The sequence below is a fragment of the Mesocricetus auratus genome, unplaced genomic scaffold (assembly GCF_017639785.1).
Source record: "Mesocricetus auratus isolate SY011 unplaced genomic scaffold, BCM_Maur_2.0 Super-Scaffold_100691, whole genome shotgun sequence".
NCBI lineage: Eukaryota > Metazoa > Chordata > Mammalia > Rodentia > Cricetidae > Mesocricetus > Mesocricetus auratus.
The window spans coordinates 44603178-44629807 of NW_024429267.1; the positions used below are offsets into that span (position 1 = coordinate 44603178).

At 53.2% G+C, this 26630-nt stretch overlaps 3 protein-coding genes across 11 annotated transcripts; 2 read left to right on the forward strand and 1 right to left on the reverse strand.

Moving 5' to 3' along the window:
• Positions 1 to 1114: 1114 nt before the first annotated feature.
• On the reverse strand, positions 1115 to 10218 carry Abhd14a (abhydrolase domain containing 14A). 3 transcript variants are annotated; one of them, XM_013117106.3, is made up of 6 exons: positions 10075 to 10218; positions 7037 to 7171; positions 5675 to 5888; positions 5419 to 5534; positions 1645 to 1880; positions 1115 to 1455 (listed from the first exon to the last, which is right to left on the reverse strand). In XM_013117106.3, exons 3-6 carry the CDS (start codon positions 5866 to 5868, stop codon positions 1273 to 1275), a joined length of 729 nt encoding a protein of 242 aa, XP_012972560.1. In that variant the 5' UTR covers positions 5869 to 5888; positions 7037 to 7171; positions 10075 to 10218; the 3' UTR covers positions 1115 to 1272. The 3 variants fall into 3 exon arrangements, with proteins under 3 accessions (XP_012972560.1, XP_012972559.1, XP_040595483.1); XM_013117105.3 differs by having other exon boundaries at positions 7037 to 7291; positions 10075 to 10217; XM_040739549.1 differs by lacking the exon at positions 10075 to 10218 and having other exon boundaries at positions 7037 to 7440.
• An 853-nt stretch (positions 10219 to 11071) lies between these two features.
• Positions 11072 to 15662, forward strand: Abhd14b (abhydrolase domain containing 14B). 3 transcript variants are annotated; one of them, XM_013117013.3, is made up of 5 exons: positions 11124 to 11189; positions 11998 to 12046; positions 12159 to 12386; positions 13546 to 13787; positions 14160 to 15662. In XM_013117013.3, the coding sequence occupies exons 3-5, from the start codon at positions 12176 to 12178 to the stop codon at positions 14337 to 14339; spliced, it is 633 nt and encodes a 210-aa protein (XP_012972467.1). In that variant the 5' UTR covers positions 11124 to 11189; positions 11998 to 12046; positions 12159 to 12175; the 3' UTR covers positions 14340 to 15662. The 3 variants fall into 3 exon arrangements, with proteins under 3 accessions (XP_005074917.1, XP_012972466.1, XP_012972467.1); XM_005074860.4 differs by lacking the exon at positions 11998 to 12046 and having other exon boundaries at positions 11072 to 11189; XM_013117012.2 differs by lacking the exon at positions 11998 to 12046 and having other exon boundaries at positions 11102 to 11189; positions 12123 to 12386.
• Positions 15663 to 16111: 449 nt separating this feature from the next.
• On the forward strand, positions 16112 to 26459 carry Pcbp4 (poly(rC) binding protein 4). Of its 5 annotated transcripts, XM_013117008.3 has the most exons (14): positions 16112 to 16344; positions 16616 to 16724; positions 22552 to 22696; positions 22831 to 22854; positions 22954 to 22986; positions 23209 to 23325; positions 23550 to 23681; positions 23826 to 23954; positions 24195 to 24269; positions 24610 to 24654; positions 24729 to 24792; positions 24905 to 24957; positions 25044 to 25213; positions 25590 to 26459. In XM_013117008.3, the coding sequence occupies exons 3-14, from the start codon at positions 22616 to 22618 to the stop codon at positions 25876 to 25878; spliced, it is 1212 nt and encodes a 403-aa protein (XP_012972462.1). In that variant the 5' UTR covers positions 16112 to 16344; positions 16616 to 16724; positions 22552 to 22615; the 3' UTR covers positions 25879 to 26459. The 5 variants fall into 5 exon arrangements, with proteins under 5 accessions (XP_012972462.1, XP_012972464.1, XP_012972463.1 ...); XM_013117010.3 differs by lacking the exon at positions 16112 to 16344 and having other exon boundaries at positions 16539 to 16724; positions 25787 to 26459; XM_013117009.3 differs by lacking the exon at positions 16112 to 16344 and having other exon boundaries at positions 16540 to 16724; positions 25071 to 25213.
• The last annotated feature ends 171 nt before the right edge of the window (positions 26460 to 26630 follow it).

Here is a 26630-nt window from a genome sequence, read left to right on the forward strand (position 1 = left end):
ACCCTGGCCAAGAAGAGTGGGCGTCTGGGCAAGGTGCCATAAATGAAAGACAAATGCCCGTATGGGAGAGCATGCGGCTGTGAACATGTTACGGTGTGGCTAAATCCGTGTAGCGGTGGATATGACAGTATGAGTCTGAGATAGTGGAGGTGGCAAGAGTCGTGTGCAATCGTGTGCACCAGGTACAATCATGACACCGCAGTTACGGGAGATTGAGAAAGAGCACCTTGGCTGACCCTACATCAAACCCTAAGCTCTTCCGCCTCCAGCAGAGAGAGAGAAACAGAGGCATAGCTGTTCCTCTGGCCACCAGCAAGCTATGTGTACCTGTAGCTGCCAACTTGGGCACCTAGCTGCTCTTTGTACTCACAGCAAGTTCTGCCCCTTGTTCCAGAGGCTGAGCCAACTTGGGAGGGAGAAGGGACAGAAGACTTCAACCCTGGGACCAAGGGAGCAGGCTGGGAGGATCCAAGAGGGGGCCATCCCACCCTCTTGGGGTTGAAGTCTCTGTATGCTCATCCCTAACAAGGAAGCAATCGGGTTTGGTGATTCAACAACAGCTTTAATTTTTTTAAATTTACTTATTAATGTATACAGTGTTCTGTCTGCATGTACCCCTGCAGGCCAGAAGAGGGCACCAGATCTCATTACAGATGGTTGTGAGTCATCATGTGGTTGCTGGAAATTGAACTCAGGACCTCTGGAAGACCAGCTAGTGTTCCTAGCCACTGAGCCATCTCTCCAGCCCCAACAGCTTTAATTCTCAAACCACACAGCATCTCCACGTTCATGTACTCTGCATTGCTCTCACGCAGTTGGGAAGTCATCTGTATTCTCTACCAATCGCCGTGGAACTGCAGCCACAACAACACCTTTAAAAGCTCCCTCAGTCCTGTTAGTAGGAATTTCACTTACCCACATTCATTTCTCCTGATACTGTCACCATGCCAATTTTATAGAGGAGGAAACTGAGACACAGAGGAGGGAGCACAGATTATGAGGACTTCCAGGAGCACCGCCTCCAGCCTCCCTATCCATCCCAGTGCAAATCCAGACCAGCCTCCCACCAGCAGCCTCCCCAGCACAAGTCAGGAAACACAATGTCACTCTCCAGGCGAGACAAAAGGGCTTTTCTTTATTGTGCCTGTGAAATGGAATCAAAGGTCCTGGCTGGGCTTGACCCTCTGTTCCCAATCCCACTCAGGGCCAGCCTCCCTGGAAGAGGAGAGAGGGTCTAGACTGTTCAGGGTCAGTTCTGAGAAGTGAGTCCACTCAAGGCAAATGGTCAAGAAACTCAAGAAGGGCGTGGTGGAAGGCTTCTGGACTGTGGAGGTAGCAGGCATGGCCCGCTTTGTAGAGCTTCACCACGGAGTGGTTGGGCAGGTGGTGGAGATGCTGAAGTGACTCTCGTGCCAACGTGTGGTCCAGTTCCCCATACATGATCAGAGTTGGGGTCTGCAGGCAAGGCCAGAAGATGTTGATCCTGGGGCTTGGTGAGGATCCAACCCACAAGCTATTCCTTTAGGGAGCCTTGTCCCCACGCTACAGCTCTTCCACCCAACTGCAGGGGCCAGCCCCCTAAGGCCATCCCCCATGTGACGGGGACAGAGTGCCAGGATCTCTCGCAGATCACTGTCTAAGTACCTTCACAGCCCAGAATTGCTCCTGCGTGTAATTCCGTGTGGAAGTGGGCGCAATGGGCACAAATCCACGGAGCTGGTGGTGGCTTCGCATCAAGAAGGGCAGGGCGTAGCTGCCACTCATCGAGGGGCTCACCAATACGGCGTTCTGCACCTCCAGGTCCCGCAGCACCTGCCTCAGCAGCTTCGCTCGCCCTGCCTCTGTGCTTGCTTCCTTGGAAGGCGCTGAGTTCCCAAAACCTGGGAACAGCAGCAGGCACTACCTGAGAGGAGCTAGGACAGCGGCTCTGAACCTTCCTAATGCTTCGACCCTTTAATACAATTCCTCATGTTGTGGAAAAACAATTTTTTTGTTGCTACTTCAATAGTGTAATTTTGCTACTGTCATGAATCATAATGTACATAACTGATATGCAGGATATTTGATATGTGACCCCCAAAGGGAGCTTGACCCACAGGTTGCGAACTGCTGAGTCAGGAATTGCTCAGGACTTCCTGCCCATCACGGTGGGGGAACGAGCTGAGGACCAGTGGCACATACACATTCTACCCCAGCCGTTCTCAGAAAAGTTTTCACACTACAATAGGCCCAGCGGAAACTCAGTTTTCCAGCAGGTGAGATGGCTCAGTGGCTAACAGCACCTGCTGCACAAACCTGGGTGACTTGCATCTGATCCCTGGAACCTATGGGGTGACAAAAGGAGACTGGCTCCCATAAAGTGTCCTCTGACACACACACAGAGAGAGAGAGAGAGAGAGAGAGAGAGAGAGAGAGAGAGAGAGAGAGAGAGAGAGAGAGAGAGAGAGAGAGAGAGAGAGAGTGCATGCAGGGTTGGGAGAATGAACACCCGACGTATACATTTACACTTTACTTTCCTGGCTATACCATGACTTGTGGGTCAAGCCAGATCCTGAAAACCTCCTACACTGTTAATGCTGCAGTGTAGACCATGGGAGACATGGACAGCTTTGTATGCTCATTCCTCAATTGGTAGATTTAACATTTTCAGTGTCACCTGAAATACCCAAATATCTCTAACCCACGCTTCTTTCAACAGAGAGAGCTGGGCATGGTGGCACATGATTTCAGCACTTAGGAGGCAGGCGCAGTGAATCTCTGAATTCAAGGCTAGCCTTGACTACAGAACAAATTCCAGGACAGCCAGGGCTACACAAAGAAACCCTGTCTCAAAAGACAAACAAACAAAAGAAACATTTGGAGGCAATACTTTCTCTAGGTTTTTTTTTTTTTTTTTTTTTTTTTTGGTTTTGGAGGCTGTCCTGGAACTTGCTCTGTAGACCAGGCTGGCCTCGAACTCACAGAGATCCGCCTGCCTCTGCCTCTGCCTCCGAGTGCTGGGATTGTTTCTCTAGGTTTTAAGTTTTTTGACAAATACTATGTTACCTTTCAGAAAGGCTATATAGATTTATCCTTCCAAAGGTAGATGCCCATTCCTTACATCTTCCTAACACTGATTATAATGACTGAAAGATGTTTCTCCTTTTTTTTTTTTTTTTTTTTTTTTTTGGTTTTTACGAGACAGGGTTTCTCTGTATTGTTTTGGAGGCTATCGGTCCAGCCCAGCCTCTAACTCACAGAGATCCGCCTGCCTCTGCCTCCCGAGTGCTGGGATTAAAGGCGTGCGCCACCACTGCCCAGCTCCTTTTTTTTTTTTTTTTAATTGTTTTCTTTTTTGGTTTTTCTTTTCTATTTATTTATTACATATACAGTGTGCTGCCAGAAGAGGGCACCAGATTGACTTGTAGATGGTTGTGAGCCACCATGTGGTTGCTGGGAATTGAACTCAGGACCTCTGGAAGAGCTCTTAACCTGAGCCACCTCTCCAGCCCCCCCTTTTTAAAAAGATTTATTTATTTATTATGTATACAGTGTTCTGTCTGCATGTCTGCAGGCCAGAAGAGGAACCAGATCTCATTATAGATGGTTGTGAGTTTCTGGGAATTGAACTGAGGACCTTTGGAAGAGCAGTCAGTGCTCTTAACCTCTGAGCCATTTCTCCAACCCGATGTTTCTCCTTTAAAAAAATTTTTTATTAGTTGTTTTGTGTGTGTATGTGTCTTCTTTTTTTTTTTCCTCTCTGTATAGGTGGGTTGCCTGGGGCCTTGCATAAGCTAGGCAAGGACTGTACCATTGAATTATATTCCCATGCCTTTTTTATTTTTATTTTGAGACAGAGTCTCTATTAAGTTGCCAGGTTATCTCTGAACTTACTCTATAGTCTAGGCAGGTCTTGAATCTGGGATCCTCCTGCCTCGGCCTCCTGAGTTGCTCAGATTATAAGTCTGTACAACCAGGCCCACATGTGTCTCCATGCTTGGAAATGCTGGAAAGTGGGGGCTGCCACTCTCAGATGCTTAGAGACGGGAGAGAGGTGTTATTGGTTTCTAAGGACTTCACTTTTTATTTGTCTTCTTCTTTTGGTTTTTCAAGACAGGGTTTAAAACAGCTCTGGTTGTCCTGGTACTTGCTTTGTAGATCAAGCTGGTTTCAAACTCACAGAGATCTGCCTGCCTCTACCCACTGAGTGCTGGGATTAAAGGCATGTGCCACCTTGCCAGGCAGGACTTCATGTGTTTAAAAAATATTAATTTAGGGCCGGGTGTTGGTTGTGCACGCTTTTAATTCCAGCACTCGGGAGGCAGAGGTAGGCGGATCTCTGTGAGTTCAAAGCCAGCCTGGTATACAAGGCAAGTTCCAGGACAATCTCCAAAACAATACAGAGAAACCTTGTCTCGAAAAACAAAACAAAAAAATTAATTTAGCTGGGCATTGGACTTTAATCCTAGAACTCAGGAGGCAGACTCAGGAGAATCTCTGTGATTTCAAGGCCAGCCTGGTCAACAAGGCAAATTCCAGAACAGCCAGGACTGTTACACAGAGAAACCTTGTCTCAAAACAAAAAATACTGATTTTATTTTTAATTTATATGTGTATCTCTGCATGTAGGTTTGTGCACATGAGTTCAGGTTCCCTCAGAGTCTAGAAGAGGGCACTGGATCCCCTGGAACTGGAGTTATAGGTTTTTGTGAGCTGCCTGACATGGGTGTTAGGAAACAAACACAAGTCGTCTCCAAGAATAGCTCATGTTCAACTGTGGAGCCTCTCTCTAATCCCTGGGCCACCCCTCACCTCTGTTTTCATTTTTAATTAGAAGAATGCTACCACAGGGCTGGAGGTGTAGTTTAATGGTTGAGTACCTTCCTAGCATTCTTGAGGTCCTGGGTTCAATCCACAGTACTGGAAACAACAACAAAACCAGAGGACAGCATAGTCCACGTGTACAGTTAATAAAACAAAACCAGGTGGTAAGGTTGCTTAGTGAGCGGGTAAAGGGGCCAAGACTGACAATCTGAGTTTGATCCCTGGAACCCACAGGGTGGAAGGAAAGAACCAACTCTCACAAGTTATCTGCTGACTTCCAAGGTGTGCCCCCCTTAAAAAGCTACAAAAATTACATAGTCACAAAAGCACAGTGAACCCCCCCCCAGTGGCTGCTCATTAAACAAATCCCTTTTCTGTTTTCTCAATGACATACAACAACTCACACTGTAGTTTCTGAGGTAGAAAGCAAAAACAGGCTTTTATTGAGGTGCCTTCTTGTGACCTGCAACTGGTTTGTCTGGACATGGGGTCCCACATGCCCCTGCTTTACCTGAGGGCTTTGCTACCCTACCCCTCCAATTCTCCCTTCTGGCGACTGCTCCTTAGTTTCTGCTGCAGCCTGCTTTCTCTAAACTTGAATGTGGGGGTACTCACCTGGAAGGTCAATGGCCACGGCCCGGTAGCCCCTCTTTGACAGTAGCTGCAGCGTACCCAACTGCTCCCATATGTGGGAATTAAATGCCTTTCCATGGAGAAACACCACTTCCGCCCTGCAGATGGGGAAACGTGAGGCATGGGACATGGACAGCCACCATCCTTTCTTCTCAGGCATCTGTCACTGCCCTCCAGGCTCCTGAACCCTGCGAGTTGGACTGGGGTCCCTCCATTAAACCCTTGGCTAATTACTTACCTGTGTGTTTGCTGGAGAGGCAGCACCTCACGGTAAAAGATTTGAGAGTGGCCTCGGGTGAGACCAGCCAGGACTGTGACATTGGGGCCTCTCCAGAGCTGGGAAGTCTGCTCAGGCGGGCCAGGCAGCCCCACATACAGGAGAAGCATGAGCAACAGGCCTAGACCCAGCAGGGCTGCCTGGTGCCGGCTCATGAAGGTCTGTACCACACAGCCTGGAGGAGAAAGGGAAGAGACGGGCTGAGGAAGACCTTGATGCCTCTTCCCTTCCCTCGCTCTAGATGAATGTCTGGATGATCATACCCAACTACTCCTCAGGCCAGGACAAAGGCCTGGGACACTCCACTATGTGTGTGAGTGTGAGTGTGAGTGTGTGTGTGAGTGTGTGTGTGAGTGTGTGAGTGTGTGTGAGTGTGTGTGTGTGAGTGTGAGTGTGTGTGAGTGTGTGTGAGTGTGAGTGAGTGTGTGTGAGTGTGTGTGAGTGTGAGAGTGTGAGTGTGTGTGAGTGTGTGAGTGTGAGTGTGTGTGAGTGTGAGTGTGTGAGTGTGAGTGTGAGTGTGTGTGAGTGTGAGTGTGTGTGAGTGTGAGTGTGTGTGAGTGTGTGTGTGAGTGTGAGTGTGTGTGAGTGTGAGTGTGTGTGAGTGTGAGTGTGTGTGAGTGTGAGTGTGTGTGTGTGAGTGTGAGTGTGAATGTGTGTGTGTGTGTCCCGGCACAGGCACGTTTAGTGGCCACCATCATCGCTGTGCTAACCACAGCCTTTGTGCTTGACTGTCTACATTAAGCACTTAGAAGCCAGAAGAAAACATAGGGAGCAGATCTGGCTACAGTTCTCTGGCACAAGGAATCCAGGCTCACAGATGAATTCTCTACCTCAGCAGAAGCAAGGGACTGGGGACCTGGGGCTAGTTTCCAAAACACCAGGCCAGTACTGGAAAAAAACAGTATTGGCAGGAGACGGATGGACTGGAGACTCAGTGGTGGGTGGAGGAGTGAAGACTGCAAGAGGTGGGGATGGGATGTCCCTGTCTTCATTTATTTGGGCTTAAGATGAGCAAGTTTGTCTTGTTTCTGGGTGTATTTTCTTTCTTTCTTTCTTTCTTTCTTTCTTTCTTTCTTTCTTTCTTTCTTTCTTTCCTTATTTATTCCCAAGAGAGGGTTCCTCTATGTGACCCTGGCTGTCCTGGAACTCAATCTGTAGAGCAGGCTGGCCTCAAATTTACAGAGACCCATCTACCTCTGCCTCCCAACTGATGGAACTAAAGGCATTGTGCCACCACTGCCTGGCTCTGGATGCATTTTTATTGAGTGTAAATCGAGTCTGTGGTAGGTCTAGAAGCTAGAGCCTGCACTGAGCCACACCTACCTCTGCTGAATCTGTGGGACTCTTCTGGAGATCTCACTCTCTGGCTCTGAAGTCAGGAAGCCTGTGGGTAGCAGTAGATCCTCCAGTGCTGATGGGAAATCAGGAGCCAGGTGGAGAAGGAGAAGGCTCTTCTTCCTAAACCAGAGCAGCCAATGTTGTCTGCCTCCAACGCGGCTTTAGCTCAGGTTCCCAGGAGGCCAGGGAGCATCTGAGAAGGACCTCTCTTAGTGGTCCACCAGGGCCAAACCTGTGCTTCTTTTAGGATGAAAGGGTGGGGTTTTGTTTGTTGCCATGGCAACCCAGGGCACCCAACACTATACAATTGTTGGGGTTCTGATGCAGATTGCTGGGCAGATGAAAGACAGGAGGAGTAAACTGCGCTTGTTCTGGATACTGGAATGTGTACACACTCACACAGAGACAAGAGTCTTGCTTCCACACATATCAAGAAGCTATTCCCATGCCTTTGATCCCAGCACTTGGGAGGCAGATACAGGTGGATCTGAGTTTGACGCCAGCCTGGTCTGCAAAGTGAGTTCCAGGAGAGCCAGGACTGTTACACAGAGAAACCCTGTCTCAAAAAAGAAAAGCATTAGGCATTGGTAGTGCACGCCTTTAATCCCAGCACTTGGGAGGCAGAGGCAGGCAAATCTCTGTGAGTTCGAGGCCAGCCTGGTCTACAGAGCGAGTTCCAGGACAGCCTCCAAAACAATTCAGAGAAACCCTGTCTCGAAAAACCAAAAAAAAAAAAAATCCCCAAATGTACAGCAGCCTCTTTGCCCTCACACTGGCCTATGGGCAGTCAGTTTCTTAAAGTAACATCCACAAAATCACATGCATGGCTGTGTTGACAGTCTCCTCTGAGGTCAAAACATTCCACGTCTCAGGGGAGCTCCTTAAGCAGGGAGGTAAACAACCAAAAATTAGCTTTGGGCTGGAGAGACGGCTCAGAGGCTAAGAGCACTGATTGCTCTTCCAAAGGTCCTGAGTTCAATCCCCAGCAACCACATGGTGGCTCACAACCATCTACAATGAGATCTGGTGCCCTCTCCTGGCGTGTAAGCAGACATGCAGGCAGAACCCTGTACACATAATGAATAAATATTTTTTTTAAATGAGCTTCAACAACTCCCTGAAACTGATCAGATTCATTGGGCCCCTCCACACCAGGTAAATAATAAAGGGTGAGATTCTCTCTCCCACCAAATAAGGCTAAGCTACAAAGAAGACTCTGAGACCAGAGCAGTTCTGAAGAAGGAGGAGGAGGAGGAGGAGGAGGAGGAGAAACAACCAACCACGAGGTGAACTGCCTGGAAGGGCTTTAGACCAGCCGAGTCACTTGGAAAGGACACTCTCTAGCCTGTTGAGCTATCTGCAGGCTATGCAGTGTGCTCCTAGCTCCCAGCTTTTGTGAACTGTTACCCATGCTAGGGTGGGCTCTGGTGATGCAGTTGTCTTTGATTCATTTCTGCTCCTGTAAGTAACCCCAATAAAAGTGCTTGGTTTGGGCTGGAGAGATGGCTCAGAGGTTAAGAGCACTGACTTGTCTTCCAAAGGTCCTGAGTTCAATCCCCAGCAACCACATGGTGGCTCACAACCATCTGTAATGAGATCTTCTGGCCTGCAGGGATACATGCAGACAGAATACTGTATATGTAACAAATAAATCTTAAAAAAAAAGTCATTGGTTCACCAAGGCTTTGGTGGTATCCGTACTTTAGTCTGCCATGGCTCCCTATCTGGAGCGAGTAAACAACTGTGTTTTGTCCCCAGGAAAAATTTTGTCACCCAACAGTCAGTTATCAGGAAGGCAGAGAGATGGACACATGTATCTCAAAACCATATACAAGCCAGGTATGATGTCATACGGCTTTAATCCCAGTATTCAGGAGACAGGCAAGAGGATCTCTGTGAGTTTGAGGCCAGCCTGGTCTACATAGGGAGTTCCAGATCAGCCAGGGTTACATAGAGAGACACCCTTTCAAAACAAAACAAAAACAAACAAATGAAAACCCATACTCAGGCATGGAAGCTAGAGAGACTGAGACAGGAGGATTATAGGTTGAGGCCAATTGGGCTGCTTCATAAGACCCTGTCTCATAGTAAACAAACAACACCAAACATCCCCAAAACCACACGCAGACCCTCAGAGTATTGAAGCACAAAATCATACCCAGTCTGTAACCCACACATAAGCACGCACTCCCGGCCTCAGAGTGTAGCACTCAAGTAGAAGGATCCACACAGCAACAAACACTCAAACAAACAAAACACAACAACAAAGACAGAAACAAGTGTCCAAACTCAGGAGTATTGGATGTTCAAGACCTAGCTAGGCAACGTAGTGAGACCCTGAACTAAATAAATAAGGGTAATGTGATGGCTCAGTGGGTAAAGGCATTTGCAGAAAAGGCTGACAACCTGAGATCAGTATCCAAAACCCATGGGAAAGAATCAAACTGAGCTCTTACCTCCATACACACCCCATTGTATCCGTTCACACACACCCCAAAATAAAATATTAAAAGGAGCAGAGTTACAGATAAAGGCACTTGCTGCCAAGCCTGACAATCTGACTTTATTTAATCCCTGGAACTCACATGGTGAAAGATGAACGGACTCCAGCAAGTTGTTCTCTGACCACCCCCATGTTCCCAAAGACCCAGGGAAAGACGCACTACCTAGCAAGCAAGAACCTGGGGGGCAGGCATGGCAAGGAACGCACCAGCAGAGCGACACACAGAAACCTTATGAAACAACACGTCAGATGCAGAGATAAACACACAAAAGAGACATACAAGCAAGCAGGCAAGCCGGTGAACACCCCACCCCACCCCACCCTCGGCAAAAGCGAAGAGAAACACTTAAACCCAGACATTCAAGAACACACTCAAGACACTCGCGCGCGCACAGCACAGGAACACTGCACACGCGTTGCCCAGCGCTGGCGCCTTCCGAAGGACTCTGCCCCAAGCGGCGGGGACAAGGATGACCGGCCCCCGGACAACCTGCGGGCCTCCTTCCCGGGAGACACTCACCGTGTTAACAGGGGTGACCAGGCGGGCTCCGGTGAGGCGGGGCCGGCCGAGGCGGAGCCAACAGCCAAACAGCCCCGAGTCTGGCACCGCCTCCGGCTTGGCTAACCAGCAAGGCCAAAGTCGGTCCACCCCTGAGCGCCTGCGCAGTACGCAGCTGCGGGCCTTGCCTAGTTACCGAACTTGGGGCGGTGCCCCGAGACACCCAGGCCCGCCCCTAGCGGCCCAGATTTTCGGAATTGTTATGGGTCTAAGGCCTGAGAGCCTGTGGAGAGCCACTGGTTCTTCACTTTTTATCGTTTTGTTTGCAAAATGGGTTTTAAGAAAAGACCCACCGCACAGGGATGTCATAGGACTTACGGATAGGTCAAGCCTCGGAACACCAAGGCCTCCTGGCACCGAGGTCTAGTGGAAATGCCAGATGATGTCCAGGCTTCCGCGCAAGCACTTTCTTTCCTCGCACCATTCCCCTGCCTTGAGGGAGGAGGGCGAGTTCTGGGTCTGCTCAGTACACTTATTATTGGTTGGTAACCTGTGACCAGCATCTGGTCGGCCCCCAGGTTCAGGCTTCTGTGTTGCAACCAGGCCCCGGGGCAAGGAGGGCGCAAAAAGGTTCACTACTTGTTGGTATTCTGCCAAGGTTGGCATTAACCAGATCATTCTATAGGCTCAGAAAAGACTACTATGCCACCTGGCTGAACTTGGACGGAGCCTTCCAGGCTGGTACGTAACGTAGGCTGTCAGCTTCATGACAGGTGCACAGCTCGTCCCTGGACTGTCCTGACTCGGGGTGAGGGCGGTTTAGGGGGGCGGACAGCAGGGATACCAGAAATAGCTTTCTCCTTCAAGGCAGGCCACTTCCGTGTGGGGCAGATAGCTGAGGGTTTCTAGATCTTCAGCCCAGCTTTTGGGGCACTTGGGGCTGGGGGCGGGGCTGGGGAAATAGACTCAGTCGGAGAACTAAAGGTTAAGGTGTCATTTGCGGTAGTTTGTGACCAAAAGAGGGCGCCCGGGATCCCCAGTCCTGTCCCCACCCCCTGCCCGGCCCCTTTCCTACTTTTCTCCCCACCCGCCAACAGCACTCGCCATTCTCCTGCTGAAGACCACGCAACCCCCAGGTATCACTCTGCTCTCTCCACTCTTTCTTTGTGTCTCCACTCAGAACCCGCGTGCCCCAAGCCTTCTCATCTCGGCTCTCCAGGTCACCTCTCTCTGGGCTGCCCCTCCTTCCAGTGCTTCCTTCAGACAGTTCCAGGAATCGGGAATTGTGGGGCGGGCACGGAACGCAGGTCACTGCTGCGTCAACCGGTTGGGCTCCAGCGGCCAGCACTCTGTACACCCCGCGTCCCTGGCATTCAGGAATTCCAAAGTTCTTGCCGACTGGTGCATGTGTTTCTGCCTCTGGAAAATGGGCCTTTATCCCAAGCAAACTTGGTCTCACTCCTGCCTGTATTGCCAGTTCACCTACCGTATGATAGTGCTGGGTTAGATGAGGCCAATCAAGACAGTATTTATTCTCGATTGAGCACTTAGTATGTTCCGGGCATGTATGAATCATGTTTTTGTTTTTTTTTCGAGACAGGGTTTCTCTGTAGTTTTTGGAGGCGGTCCTGGAACTCGCTCTGTAGACCAGGCTGGTCTCGAACTCACAGAGATACGCCTGCCTCTGCCTTCTGAGTGCTGGGATTAGAGGCTGCGCCACCAACGCCCGGCCTTTCTTTCTTTTTTTTTTTTTTTTTTTTGGTTTTTCGAGACAGGGTTTCTCTGTAGCTTTGGAGGCTGTCCTGGACTCGCTTTGTAGACCAGGCTGGCCTCGAACTCACAGAGATCCGCCTGCCTCTGCCTCCCGAGTGCTGGGATTAAAGGCGTGCGCCACCAACGCCCGGCTCCGGCCTTTCTTAAATTCCTAATTCTGCCATATTTCAGCTAAGCCAGTCAAAGTCCAACATCACACAACTGAGTGGAAGAGGCAGAGGTAACACCTGCTTTTCCTGACCATAATTCAGATCTTAGGGACTGGTAGTCACCTAACTGCTCCCTGCTGTCCCCAGGCAGGGTGTTCTCATCAGCCTGGCTTTGAACTGCAGGCACACCACCATCGAGCATGGCCAGTGTGGATCAGCAGGAGGGCACCATCCAGGTGCAGGGCCAGGGACTGTTCTTCAGAGAGGCTCGGCCTGGCAATGGGCAGGCTGCTCGGTTCTCTGTGCTGCTGTTGCACGGTATCCGATACTCCTCTGAGACCTGGCAGAACCTGGGTACTCTGCATAGGCTGGCAGAGGCTGGCTACAGGGCTGTGGCCATTGACCTACCAGGTACTTCTGGGTGGGCTTCTGGGCCAGGGTTGGGGAAGACTTGAGGACAGAGGACTGGAAGGCTTCAGCCAGGCAGGGCCCTGAGCTTGACAGTTAGGCATATACTGCATTTGAACTTTGAACCTGTCTAGTCTTGCTCTGGTTGGTAGGGTCGATAAACTAACTGTTGAGCTGCTTTTCACTGTTTCTGAGCCTGTGTCTCAGTGTCTCTGGGCTTCACTGTACCATACCACAGCAGGAGGAGGCTGTCCCTAGTGAGCACAGAGGGAGGTTGTCGCTGTGAATGTACTGCGGAGTAGTGATGGTGCTCAGATGAGCGGAAGTAAAGTACCCTGACAGAGCCTTACTCACAGGCTGGTGGAAGGCTTGACAGTAAGGCTTTCGGGGCCTTGGGAAGCATGACAGGGCCTGATGGGTGGCTAAGTACCTGGTCACCTATTTGCAAGGAGAGTCCTTGGGCACTGCAGGAGGAGGGAATAGCTTCCAGATTGCCTGCCCTAACCTGGATCACCAAGCCCCACCCATCTTAGTGCCTAGTGAGAAATTGGAGCCATAGCCTATCTGAGTGAATCTAATCCCCTCACGTGTGAGAGCTGATATGGTTTCAGGTTTCAAGGGCAGATATCCACCCTGGCCAGGCTTGCTTCCAACAGTGGGTTGGGCTGAGCTTCAGAGTGAAGGTCCACAGCTAATGTTGTTAGGGGGGATAACGGGTGGGTCCCAGCGCAGAAGCATTCCCCTCAGGACCCCATCTGGTGTCAGTTCAGAGCTAGGTGCCTTTTAAACAGTTTTCACATGTTTAAATGGCAGGGACGTTCCTCATTCCTTTTAAACAGAGAGGGGAAACTGGGCAGCTGTGGAGGGCTGAGAGGTCTGACCTGTGGTCATCTCTGTAGTAAATGGAGAACTGGGACTTAGACCTGTCTTGGATAGACTCCAGAGCTTGATTCTTTTTCAGGACACTGTTAGTAGGAATGCAAACCTGGAAAAAAGTGCCTCATTCTTGCCACAATATGGTACAGTGGGCTGTGGGTGTGAATGAACCCAGTCCACCGGTGTTACATGAACCTGGGCACAGAAGGATTGGCCGAGGAGCACTTGCTGAAAGAAGTGCTTTCCATTCATTGCCTTTGTCTCTCCTACACCTGGATCCCTGCAGGTCTTGGGCGTTCCAAGGAAGCAGCAGCCCCCGCTCCTATTGGGGAATTGGCCCCTAGCAGCTTCCTAGCTGCTGTGGTGGATGCCTTGGAGCTGGGATCCCCAGTTGTGATCAGTCCATCATTAAGTGGCATGTATGCACTGCCCTTCCTCGTGGCCCCAGGCTCCCGACTCCGGGGCTATGTACCAGTGGCTCCGGTCTGCACGGACAAAATCAAGGCTGCTGACTATGCCAGTGTTAAGGTACAGTGTGTGTGTGCGCGTGCATGCGTGCGTGTGCGTGTGTGTGTGCGCGTGCATGCGTGTGTGTGCGAGTGTGTGTGTGAAGCTGAGGTGGCATGTCAGGAGCAAGGTGGAGTCCATCCGTGGGCCTTCCTCAACTGGAAGCTGGCTAACCAGTGGGGTGGTTTCTGGGGAGATCTGACCACCTAACTCCTTTGGTTGACTTGATAGATTACATGCCAAAGCCTGTATAAAACTGTGTACTGGGGAAGGTACAAATTCAGGTCCCCACCACTGATCAGCTTATCTGTCCTTGGGTGGGCAGGAAGAACTTAGGAGACTGGGGCTGGTGAGGCAAGCCCCTTGATTCTGCCCTCCTTTTCTTTCTCTCAGACCCCAGCTCTGATTGTATACGGAGACCAGGACCCCATGGGTTCCTCCAGCTTTCAACATCTGAAGCAGCTGCCCAACCACAAAGTGCTGGTCATGGAAGGGGCGGGGCATCCTTGCTACCTGGACAAGCCTGATGAGTGGCACACAGGGCTGCTGGCTTTCCTGCAGGGGCTAGCATGAGACCCAGTCCTGCTGAAAGGGGTGACGGCCTGCCTGCTCTGGGATCTCCCACTGTCTTCTGGTCTCTGGCTTGAACCTCACCTGCAACAGGTCTGTCTATACATCTGCCTGGGTTCCTGTCATTTCTGCTTTTCTCTTGCAGTGAGTGACAGGTAAGATCAAGGAGGTAAAATCAAGTGGATGAAGCCTCGGGTTCAAGGGGAGAAATCTGATTGCGGGTAATCCATGAGCTCCTCCTATGGGCTTCCTTGCTTGGAGAAAACTGATTGCGGGTAATCCATGAGCTCCTCCTACAGGCTTCCTTGCTTGGAGAAAACTGATTGCGGGTAACCCATGAGCTCCTCCTACAGGCTTCCTTGCTTGGAGAAAACTGATTGCGGGTAACCCATGAGCTCCTCCTACAGGCTTCCTTGCTTGGAGAAAACTGATTGCGGGTAACCCATGAGCTCCTCCTACAGGCTTCCTTGCTTGGAGAAAACTGATTGCGGGTAACCCATGAGCTCCTCCTACAGGCTTCCTTGCTTGGAGAAATCTGATTGCGGGTAATCCATGAGCTCCTCCTACAGGTTTCCTTGCTTGGAGAAAACTGATTGCGGGTAACCCATGAGCTCCTCCTACAGGCTTCCTTGCTTGGAGAAAACTGATTGCGGGTAATCCATGAGCTCCTCCTACAGGTTTCCTTGCTTGGAGAAAACTGATTGCGGGTAATCCATGAGCTCCTCCTATGGGCTTCCTTGCTTGGCTTTCACTGCCTTCCTTTCCTTTCCCTTCACCTCCTTCCTCAGCTGCCGGGCAGGCCAGACCTTCCCTGCACTCCCCCACCCCTCTTAGGCCACAGAAACATACACATATGAATGTTTGTTTAGATTTATCCCACACCCAAACAGAGCCCTTCCCTCGGGAGCAGCACGTGGGTCTACATGCTGGGAATGATACCCACATTCTTGTACATTTTGCATCGCATGCTTGCACAGGTGCACGTGCAATTCCCTGTGAAGGAAGGTGAGAACCTCCTTATGAGCCAGTCTTTGTAAAAGACCCACCTGTCAGGGTAAGGATGTGGCCAGCCCTAGATTTCTCTCACCTACACGTTGCAACTGGTCCCACACTAGAATTGCTTCCTCAGAAGGGGAGGTACACTCCTCTGACTTTCAAATATCCTCGTTTATCTTTTCCCCTTCTTTTTGGGGGGCTGCACACCTCCCCAGGTCATCAAGGCTGCATCTTCTCAGCCAAGCTTGTTTCCTGCTATGAGATTTGGGGGGTGGGATGCGGAGACCGACTGTGGAAGTCCCAGAAATAAAGTGATGCAATTAGACCTCACATGCTTTTGCTGTCTCTGGAGCGCCGCCCCTCCCCCTTCCCCTTGGGACTGCCACTGTGGGCTCCTCCCCCACTCTGGCGGGACCAGATGGTTCCCCCTGCCCTTTGTCCACTAGGCCAGATGGAGGGAAAGAGAGATTGGATTCCCCTCCCCACCCACACACACCCAGGTGCCAAGAGATTCAGCTTAGGGGGGAGGTGGAGGTCAGTGGGACCAGCATGAGCGGATTACGGAAAGGGGGAGAATATCTGCTCGGAGATGGGGGAGGGGCAGGCTCAGCACCCCCCTCCACACGCACTCGTATCCCTTTCCTAGTAAAGGATCTAATGGCGATTCGTCCCTTATAACCCTAGGTCCAAAAGGAATTTGGCAGTAGACTTGGGGGGATCACGGGACTGGGTGCTTAAGGGCCACACCGCTTTCAGGCCCCTCCTCCAGCTGGTCCGGTAACCTGTCCTAGGCGGACTAGGGCCGGATGGTGCGGAAGCCGTAGGTGGTCGATCTTGTAGGTTTGGACCCCGGAGTGAAGCATGGAGAAGCGAGAGCCGGGGCAGGGCGTAGGGCTGTGGGACCGAAGCCGGGAGGCGCGGCCCGGGCTGAGATGAAGGCTGCGGGGAGCTCGGCAGAAGCGCTGGGCGGGAAAGACAGCGAGAGCCACACTAGGAGGATCCCGAGGACCTGGTGAGCCGCAGAGGAAGGGTCGATCGCTCCCTCCCGGAAGCGGCGGCCGCTCGGGACGCCGGACGGCGCGGCGCGGCGCGGGGCGGGGCGGGGCGGGGCGGGCGGCTGCGGCACTGGGGCTGCTGGGGCGGGCCCGCCGCGCTGTAATCGGATCCGGGGAGGGGGCGGGGCGGGGCCGGGCCAGGCGGGCCGGGGGGTGGGGGTGGGGGGCGCGGAGCCGGGCTCCGGGCCGGCCGGGCTCCGCGCCTGTCAAACCCCTCATTGTTCGCAGCTGATGTCACTCGCAGTTGTGAGCGGCCGCCTTTCCCGGGGACAATGTGGGACTGAGCGGCCCAGCCGCCGCGCCGCCGTTGCCGCCGCCGCAGAACAACCCCAGCGAGGTAAGGCGCGGTCCGGGCGGGGGCCATGAAGTTTGGGGGTTCGCTGGGGGGCGGAGAATCCTCTCCTGTGTGCACCGATCGCGGTCCTGGGGAGACTGCGAGGAACACGGTCCCTGTCCAATACGGCTGAGGCCTGCACAGGTGGGGGGCGTTGGTTTTCCAGGGGAACACCCCACTTCAGGGAGGGGTTTCTTGGACCTTGGGTACCAGGTTTGAGGCTCCCATCCTATTTGCTGTTTCTGTCCTTTGAGCTTGCTCTTAGTTCTGGACCTCATTCCCCAGGTTCGGTTTCTACTTCGTCTCTTCTCATCTGCCATTCTCTGCGGCTCCTGGCTCGCACACACCCCTTCCCATTCTCTGCAGCTCCTGGCTCGCACACACCCCTTCCCATTCTCTGCAGTCCTTGCAGGAGCCAGACAAGGACCTCCAGGCCAAGGGGGGGATGGAGATGATGTCTGGGAGCACAAAGTGGTCCCTCATTCCCTGTGGCTCTACATCTTCACCTCTGACCTAGCTTGTTGGCCTGGGTACTGTGGTGGGGTGGCGGTGAAGGGTCCACTTACTTCAACCTGGCCCTCAGGCATGCCTGGCCAGGAGAGGGAGGTGCCCACCTCCTCACTCTCCTAAACCAGGCCCGCCATCTTGAGACCTGTGGCACCCAGGGCCCCGCCCCACCCTGGCACCCAAGGGAATGGTCTTCAAGGGGATGTACCTTGGTCCACCCTGTCTCTCAGAATGTGTGGCTGTGGGTCCCCAGGATGGTTACCTTCTTGCTGGACCAACAAGGCATGTGCCTCCAGGGGCCCTTCTTCCCCCTATAAAGAGCTCTTAGAACCCAGGCGTTGGTCAGGAGTTGATCTCTGGCTTTTGATGTTCAGTGCGGTCACCCTGGTGGCCTCAGTGCCAGTACTGGGGGGGGGGGTCTATTGTTTCTTCATTTGAGAATATTATCCCTCTAGGTCCTGGAACCCCCTCAACTTTCGCAGCACCCCATCCCAGCCCCCACCCCTAGCCTTCATCAGCATGCAGGCTCAGGCTGCCCAAACACAAGGGGATTGTTCTCTTTGCACGCTCAGGGTGGGGGGCTGGGAGCCGCGGCCCACACACCCTGGCAGGCCCAGGCCGCAGAGGCTAGCCTGCCCCACCCTGTGTCCCCAGACAGGCTCGGTCCACCCTCCTGCTCTCCTCCAGCCTCCGTGACCGTTACTCTTGAAGGAAAGGGCTCTGAGCTGCGCAGGTGGACCCATGGGTTCTCCTGGCTTGCCTGTCACCACCAATGCGGTCTTCTAAACAACCCTCTTCCTCCCTAGGCCTCAGGTTCCTCTCTTGATTGGTGAGGCTTTTCTGGTTGTGATTGGCTGAACCCACCTCAGTGCTGTGAAACCTATCCGTCTCACTCTACAGCATTTCTACCAGCTCCTCTTGCTGCTAGGGGACCCACTCTGGTTTCTCAGAACTCTCAAATTCCTCACAAACGCCAGCAGGGACAGGCTAGGATGCTGAGCCGGAACCTGGAATTCTGACCAGGCATGTCCTGATGCTACCCATGTGCTGACAGCCCCAAGACTCTGAGGTGTGATGGTCTCTAATGTTACAAGGCCCGTGAGCCCCAGCCCTACCCCCTTCCAGGGCCAGGTCCTGTCTCAAATTTCCTATTCTTCTGTGGCAAAAGACAGGCCCAGAAAGGCCCCACTGGGCCTCCTTTGACTTGTAGTTGTGACTTTGGGAAGCACAGAGGCCAGAAGAATTTCATCTGATTTGAAAGGTTGGAGGGCTCCATGGAGGAGGAGGCATTCCAGAATAATTTTGCCAGATAGCGAAGGGGATAAGTATTTCAAGGCAGAATTGCAGCCAGGCAAAGGCTCTGTCTGAGGCCTGGAGGTTCTAGAACTATTTTGCGGCTTGGTATGTATAAGGAATGGGATAGAGATGCCATGCAACAAGAGGGGTTGGTAGGGGCTGGGCCATAGAGGTCGGACTTTACCCCCTGGGGCTCCGTGGTGGTTGTTAGACAGCAGAGTGAGCACACACTCTTCAGCATGGAGAATGGCAATTGGAGAGTTTTCTCAACTTGGTTAGACAGTAGTACTGAGCCCGGCCTGAGCCTGCCTTGGTTTCCCTCGGCTGTGAAGACTCTTGGGTGGCTCAAAGGAGAGGGGGATAGCATTTCTGATATCTACCAGTTTTATCAGTTTCTAACTCTTCTGTGTTCCTCCTCCCTGGCACTTTACCAGACAGACTTGAATCAAGAAACCAGAGCCTGCAACTGCTCCCCTAGTCTCCGTGTCCATCCCCCACCCCATCCCCCACCGTATCCTCCCTCCAAACTAGTGATGATTGACCATCCTGGGAGCCGAAAGGCTGAGCTGGGCCCCTGGGTCTAAGGATGCTGGGCAGTTCTCTGGGGACCAGGCTAATCAGCAAGGGTGAGCATGCCACAGAGTAGGGGATGGACAAGGGAACCAGGAGCTCTCAAGGCTGTCAATCCCCTCCTCAAGGCCCAATGGCCACCTTCCTGCCACACCCTGCCATGCCCGATGCTTAACCGTTCCCCAGCATCATCGGGTGTGGCCATCATGAGTGTTTTTGGAGTAAGCATTGAAAGAGACTGCTTAGGAGTGCTAAGGTGGGCATGAGACATGGAGTGAAGTTGGAGACTGGATTCTCCCAACCTCTGCAGCCCAGGTGGGTCCACAGTCTCTAGTGGTCCAGACACACTGGGCCGTAGAGCAGAGGGAATCCCCCAAGGGGCGGGCCAGCTTACTTAGTTCAACTGGCCCCAGGAGCCCTCCCCTCCCCTGGATTGTTCTTGCACTAGAACAAAGCCAGGGAGGACACTTGATCCCTGCTTGTGGGGGGGGGGGGAAGCTGGCTAAGCCCCCGGCCCTTTGATTGGGCAGCTGTCATGGGAGAGAGACAGCTGGGGGGGAGGGGCAGGAAGGGGGCAGTCACCATCGCTTACACAGCTGTCACCCCCCTCACAACCCCTCCATCCTGAGTGGCAGGAAGCCAGGTTCAGAAGGAGTAGGCACTCGGTCTGGGGAGGGGGCCTGGGAAGCAAGACCGAAGGCCCGAGGTCAGAGGATTGGTCTGAGAGTGGGATGTTCTGCCAGGGAGCTCTGCTGACCAGAGGGGGCTGGGCACCCTCAGAGGTGAGCTGGAGGTCAGTGTGGCATGATGTGTGGCTGCCACGTGGGTGGCCCAGCAGAGACGGGCCCACCAGACTGAAGCAGAAAGATACTCCTTAAAACCCCAGTAGAAGCAGGGCATCTGGTGATGAATGCCCAGCGGGGCTACTTGTGCTTAGGCCTCTGGGAAAAAGGCCTGGAGGGGCGTCAGCAGCCCTATTCTTCCCAAAAGATAGGAAAAACTCAAGGGTCTCTCAGAACAGGGTTATGGAGATACCGGCAACTCTCCCTTACCTGGACTCCCCTAACAATGCAGGTGGGTAAATCTAGATCCAGCACAGGGAAGAGCTAGGCCAAGGTCACACATTGAATTTGGGGCAGTGGATTTCTGCTGCAGACCTAGGCATCTTCGTAGCAAGACTAGCAGTTTCATTTCTCCTGGGGTCACAACAGATCTCCCACAGTTTATCACCCAATTTTGAGTCCACCGAATTCTGGAGGTTAAGATTCTATGGCCCAAGATAAGCCATCAGTGTTTTCCGAACAGATTTTTCCAAACATCCACTTGTTAGGCAGAAGCTCCCTGGGCCACTGAAGTCTAAGCCCCACTCAGGAAAGGGCTGAAAGACCAAGACTGCAACAGCCACAAATGGGACCCAGATGGAACCTGGTCCAGGTCGACAGGAGCTTGCTGGACCCCGTTCTTCCCTCTATACCCCTTCTTCCCATGACCTTGGGCAGGTTACAGACCCTCTATGCGTTAGGTTCCCCTTCTGTGGAACAAGTTCATCTGCTCCCGTCACTGGTCTGTCCGAGCACCCTCTGCAGCCTGGCTCTGAACTGAGCCCTGGGGACACAAGGAGAAGGTGGCAGCTTTGGCTCCTGTTCTAAGGGGCTCCCAGGCTTGGCTGTCCAGGGAGTCAGAAACTATGCACGTCATCACAGGCGCTTTGATGGGGGAAGTGCAGGCAGCCAGGGGAATGTCTAGCAAGGGCAGCCAGCGTGAGGCTGGCCAGGATGCCCAAAGAACACAGGCCCTGAATCTATTGCTGGTCTCCACCCTCTGGCGCGTCTATGGCAGAACTCAAATGGAAGAAGTGGGCACCTGGAAAAAAACACTTAGGAGTAATGCTGCCATCCTGATTGTCCCCCTTGCAAGGAGGAAAGGAAACTGCCTTTTGGTACAGTGGATCACTCAGGTATTCAAGAGAAAGCCAGGTTGGGAACCCCCTATCCATATTCAGAAGAAGGCTTTGGGCAGAGCTCTGAAACCTGGCAAAGGTGTCCTGAGTCCTCTAAAGTACTCCCGTTGGGGACCATTTATCCTTTGTCCCAACACCCTTCTAGGCAGAAGGAATTCCTGTGGTTAATGACATCTGGGTTCAGACTCTCTGTTGGCACCAGTAGATTTCATTGTCTGTCCTCCTTGAATTCTGGTCACCAATGAGTTCCCCATCAAGGCTGGGCCTTGGCGGGAGACAGCCGCTGCTAAAGGATTTCTGAGGAGGATTAAGGTTCAGGATTAAGTTGAGGCATGAAAAGGGGTCGGGTGGGGAGGGTTGGCGGCTAAACTAATCCCAGTAGCTAATCTCAGGCTCGGTTTTGCTCCATCAGCTAATGGCCTTGACATTCCTGCAGCCCACCAAATCCTTCTCTTACTCATTGCCCAGTTCCAAGGGGGCAGATCCTTTCTGATGTGTGTGGAGATTGAGCCCCAGTGACATGTTTCTGGTACAGTAGTGTGTTCTAGGTGGGGTATGTGGCTAGTCTTCACACTTCTTACCTCCTGTGCACGGGCCCTTCTGAGAATGTAGGAAATGGATAAGAAATGCCACTGTAGAGAGCCTACCTTTACCCCCATGTCACTGTTGAGTGGATTGTGCCTAGAGTGGTCTACAGTGACCCTCTCCTCTAATGACCGAAGTCCATGGGAAATCACCTCATGGGGCTCCTGCCCCAAACCTTTGCCAGGCTCTAGCTTCCTCTTTGACCTCTTCTCCAGACAGACAGCCCTGGCCTCTGGAAACATGAGTGTGAGTACTTAGGGTAAACTTTTCTTTCTCTTGTTGAAACAGGGTCACACTACATAGTTCAAGCTACCCTTGAATGAGAGCCTCGTGCATTAGCCTGGGTGCATCCTGGGTTTATAGGCATGTGCCTGGCCCAGAGTAAACTTTCGGCTTTGATTCCACAGTGGAGGCTCAATCTACAGGGATGCTCTCCTCCAAGGGAGGGAGGAAGCTGGCCTGCGCTTTCTCATGGCTGTCCAGACCTCTTCGTGTATTCCCTCTCCTCCCACGCTGTGCTCAGGCCTAAGGCGGCATATATTCTAGGCAAGCAGTCAAACACTGAGCTCTAAGCCCCTGCCATCCTCCTAATACTTGAGAGGAAGGGAACAATAGTCAGGGAAATGGGTATCTGTCATGTGAGTATCTCATCTTTTAACTCTCATAAATTGGAGGGTAGGACTTGGTAACTATTTTCTAGGTGACTGAGGCCCAGAAGGCTTAAATGACAAGGATTACACAGCCAAGAAGATGCACACAAATACACTGGTCAGAGGGACATGCAGAACTCAAGACCCACGCTGTCTCCCTTCTCTTTGAGTTTGGCGGGCCTGGCCTTGAGGTCCCCATGGAAGAGCAGTGGCAGGGTAACCAGGGCACCTCTCAGACTCTGTTTCCTTCTGTCCCACCCAGAGCCAGCTGAGCCACAGCGTGGACACACTCCCGGGCCGCTGTGGCCCCAGCCCCGCCTGACAGAATGAGCAGTTCAGATGCGGGGCTGGAGGAGGAGCCAGAGCTTAGCATCACCCTCACTCTGCGGATGCTGATGCATGGGAAGGTGAGTGGGTGGGGCTGGCATAGGCCAGTGGCAGCACATGTCTGGTCTTAGTGCTGCTTCCCTGCCGGCGAGACAGGAGGAGCCGGGCCTGGCACATTCATACCCATCTGAGTCTACTCTTGTTATTTCTACAGGAAGTGGGCAGCATCATTGGGAAGGTAGGTGTCCAGTTCTGCTCTCTGTGTTCCCCTCAAGTTGAACTTCAGCCCTGGTTAAGAAGCAACCACTTAGGAAATCTTGGTTTTTGTCTCCCACAGAAGGGAGAGACTGTAAAGCGAATTCGGGAGCAGGTAAAGATGGGGTCAGGGGAGGAGCCCAGGGCCCTGATGTTGAGGGGAGGGAGGTGGCCACCCTTTCCTCTGAATCACTACACCTGGGGTAACTGAGTGCCCCAAAGAATGCCGGTTTCTAGTATTGGCTGGGGCCTAGTGGGTGGGGCAGGCAGGCAGGGCCCCCCCCGGCACCACAGTGGGGAAGAAGCCTGCTGCCCAGTGCTTGTCCCACATCTGCAGAGCAGTGCCAGGATAACCATCTCTGAGGGCTCCTGCCCCGAGCGGATCACCACCATTACTGGGTCTACAGCTGCTGTTTTCCATGCAGTCTCCATGATCGCCTTCAAGCTGGATGAGGTCCGTGCCTAACGGGTGGGATCCGAGGGTGGCTGCCTTCGAGAAACCTGACCCTGTCTCCAGATAGTGGCTATGGGGGAGGGAAGGTCAAGTCCAAGGCCATGCTCTCTTGGAGGACGTCTAGGGAGGAAGTACTCTCCTTATCCCTCTTCAGGAAAGTACTTGAGGGAGGGCTGGGGAGTAGCAGGGGCACACATGGCTGACTCACTGTCTCTCTGCCCCAGGACCTTTGCGCTGCTCCTGCAAACGGTGGCAGTGTCTCCAGGCCTCCCGTGACCTTGCGCCTTGTCATCCCTGCCAGCCAATGTGGATCACTGATTGGGAAGGCAGGCACAAAAATCAAGGAGATCCGGGAGGTGAGCAGAGAGAGATAGCACCCCTGGGTGTCTTCTACCCATCACTGGGAGAGGGAGCTGGAGCTCGGGAGGTGCTCCAGGCCCTTGTGGCCTTTCTCTAGACCGTTGGAGCCAACAGAAGCCGGTACTGTTTTCTAATTGTAGACTACGGGAGCCCAGGTGCAGGTGGCAGGGGACCTGCTCCCCAATTCCACAGAACGTGCTGTCACCGTGTCTGGGGTGCCTGATGCCATCATCCTGTGTGTGCGCCAGATCTGTGCTGTTATTCTGGAGGTGCTTCCTGGGGCGGGGGTGGGGGGGTTGGGGGGAGGGCAGGAGAGAACCCTAGATGCTTGTCACCATCTAGGTCTCATGGCTGTAACATCATGGTTTGGGGCAGGCAGAACCATAGACTGATTATAAGCTCGGGGCACTCTGGGATACATTTCCATGGGAGCCATGGGGATGCCTTAAGGCTATTGGGTTCTCAGGGAGGTTTGATCCTGACAAAGCTTCTCTATCCTTGCCTTCCAGTCCCCACCCAAAGGAGCCACTATCCCATATCATCCAAGCCTCTCCCTAGGTACTGTCCTCCTCTCCGCCAACCAGGTGAGGGAGCCATCAGGAGGGGCTAGAAGCCTTACTGGAGAAGGGGGATCAAGGTGGAGGAGGGAGTGGAATAAAGAATTGGAAGATTGCTGGGCGGTGGTGGCACATGCCTTTAATCCCAGCACTTGGGAGGCAGAGGCAGGTAGATCTCTGTGAGTTCGAGGCCAGCCTGGTCTACAGAGCCAGTTCCAGGACAGCCTGTAAAGCCACAGAGAAACCCTGTCTTGAAAAAACAAACAAACGAAAGAATTGGAAGATTTGAGGAGAGTACAGTGGTGATCGGGCCAAATTATCCTGAGCTCTCATAGCAGCTCCCTTTTTAACCGCTTGGTCCTCACAGGGTTTCTCTGTCCAGGGTCAGTATGGAGCAGTGGCCCCTGCAGAGGTGAGTGACCCACAGCCCGAGACACCCCTTTCTGAATCGCCCCCTCTAACCTCTGACCCTGTTCTCTGGCCCAGGTCACCAAGCTCCAGCAGCTCTCAGGCCATGCAGTTCCCTTTGCCTCACCCAGTGTGGTACCAGGTAGGCACTTCCTGCTGAAGGAGACAGGAGACGGGAAGGGCTGGGCACCCCTTGCGGTGGGAGCCCCTAGAAAACAAGAACAAACCCTCCCAGTCCTTTTCTTCTGCCTCAGGACTGGATCCCAGCGCACAGACCAGCTCGCAGGAGTTCCTGGTTCCCAATGATGTGAGCAGAAGGTGGGGGGCTGGAGGGTGGTGAAGGGGTCCGGGGCATAGACCTTGCTCAAGGGTTAAATTCTGCCTCCCCCCTAGCTGATTGGCTGTGTGATCGGACGCCAGGGCAGCAAGATCAGCGAGATCCGGCAGATGTCAGGGGCACATATTAAGATCGGGAACCAAGCAGAAGGTGCTGGCGAGCGGCATGTGACCATCACAGGCTCACCGGTCTCCATTGCCCTGGCTCAGTACCTCATCACTGCCTGGTAAGCATGGGGTGGACTGTGGCTGAGCACAGGCGGGGAAGAAGGGATAACTTCCTGTCTCTCTGGGCCAATCCCTGCTGCTCCTCAGCCCCTTTCCTTTTCCTGTGGTATTCTTCTACCTGAGTCATTCATGTTGCCTCAGTGATTACTTCTGTCTCTGCCCCTTGTGATGTGTCTCTCCGCTGTTAGCCTTTTCTATTTCTCCTCTTAACCCAAGTTATATCTGCTTGTGTTTTCTGCCCTCCCTACCTTTGCAAAACACACCCGCTCCATGCCTTGTCTCCGGTCTACTCCTCTCCTGCCTTTTAGCTAACCTCAAGGCCCCTGTCTCACCCCCACCTTCCCCTTCACCTCCCCTCTGTGTCCCTCTCTCCAGTCTAGAGACGGCCAAGTCTACCTCTGGGGGGACACCTGGCTCAGCCCCCGCAGACCTGCCCACCCCTTTCTCGCCACCCCTGACGGCCCTGCCCACAGCTCCCCCAGGCCTGCTGGGCACACCTTATGCCATCTCCCTCTCCAACTTCGTCGGCCTCAAGCCTGTGCCGTTCTTGGCTCTACCACCTGCTTCCCCAGGGCCACCACCGGGCTTGGCGGCCTACACTGCCAAGATGGCAGCGGCCAATGGGAGCAAGAAATCTGAACGGCAGAAATTCTCCCCCTACTGAGGCCAGCTGAGGCCCAGGTGGGGGCAGGCAGGACCGCCGGCAGGGGCTGCCTCCACATCCTTCCTGCCCAAGGAGACTCCACCATGGGGTCTCAAGCGCCAGTAATGCCAGACGCATGGATGCATCCCCTACCCTGCCCCGTCTTTGGAGTTCCTCCTCAGAGAGGGGACAGTTTCTGGCCCAGGGTTCTAGGAGTTATGGCAGCCCTCGAGCAGGGGCTCCACCCCTTCAGACCCATGCTTGGATGCCAGGAACGGCCAGGGCCTCCCTAGTGCCCTGCCATGGGAGGATACTCATGTCCTCCTTCCCTTTGGGCTTTTAAAGCCTACTGCCCCCGTGGGAACTGGAGGAAAGTGAGGGGTGGCTGGGGCCAAGCTTCTCTTCATCCCCTGCAGATCCTGCTGCTTCCACTGATACCCTTTTGACTGGAATAGACTGGCTGGGCTTGTCAGGGGGCAACCCAAAGAGGGCTCTGCCTGGGGTGGGGGAGTGGCCTGGGGCGGGGGCCCAGTTCTCAGCAGCAGACTCTGTACAGTTTTTTCAATCCCTGTTTTTGAATAAATATTCTCAGCGACCAGAAAGCCGTGAATACTGGTGTTGGGGTGACAAAACTTCCAGGGAAGGGGTGTAGCTGAAACCCTGGAAAACCCCAGTTTGAATCCAGCAGCCCGAGTTGATCACCGCCCCTTCCGCCTGTCAGTTCTGGGATGAAATTGCAGGACCCTTTCCGGGGTCATGTCTCCCGCCGTTAG

Bases quoted from the DNA above. Each gene is read 5' to 3' on its own strand.
- Abhd14b (XM_005074860.4), top strand. From the start codon at position 12,176: ATGGCCAGTGTGGATCAGCAGGAGGGCACCATCCAGGTGCAGGGCCAG. The intron at 12,387-13,545 runs GTACTTCTGGGT...GGATCCCTGCAG, and splicing joins TGTGGCCATTGACCTACCAG to GTCTTGGGCGTTCCAAGGAA. The intron at 13,788-14,159 runs GTACAGTGTGTG...TCTTTCTCTCAG, and splicing joins CTGACTATGCCAGTGTTAAG to ACCCCAGCTCTGATTGTATA.
- Pcbp4 (XM_013117008.3), top strand. From the start codon at position 22,616: ATGAGCAGTTCAGATGCGGGGCTGGAGGAGGAGCCAGAGCTTAGCATC. The intron at 22,987-23,208 runs GTAAAGATGGGG...CCACATCTGCAG, and splicing joins TAAAGCGAATTCGGGAGCAG to AGCAGTGCCAGGATAACCAT. The intron at 24,655-24,728 runs GTGAGTGACCCA...TCTCTGGCCCAG, and splicing joins GAGCAGTGGCCCCTGCAGAG to GTCACCAAGCTCCAGCAGCT.
- Abhd14a (XM_013117106.3), bottom strand. From the start codon at position 5,868: ATGAGCCGGCACCAGGCAGCCCTGCTGGGTCTAGGCCTGTTGCTCATG. The intron at 5,535-5,674 runs GTAAGTAATTAG...CCCCATCTGCAG, and splicing joins CCTCTCCAGCAAACACACAG to GGCGGAAGTGGTGTTTCTCC. The intron at 1,881-5,418 runs GTGAGTACCCCC...TGCTGTTCCCAG, and splicing joins CGTGGCCATTGACCTTCCAG to GTTTTGGGAACTCAGCGCCT.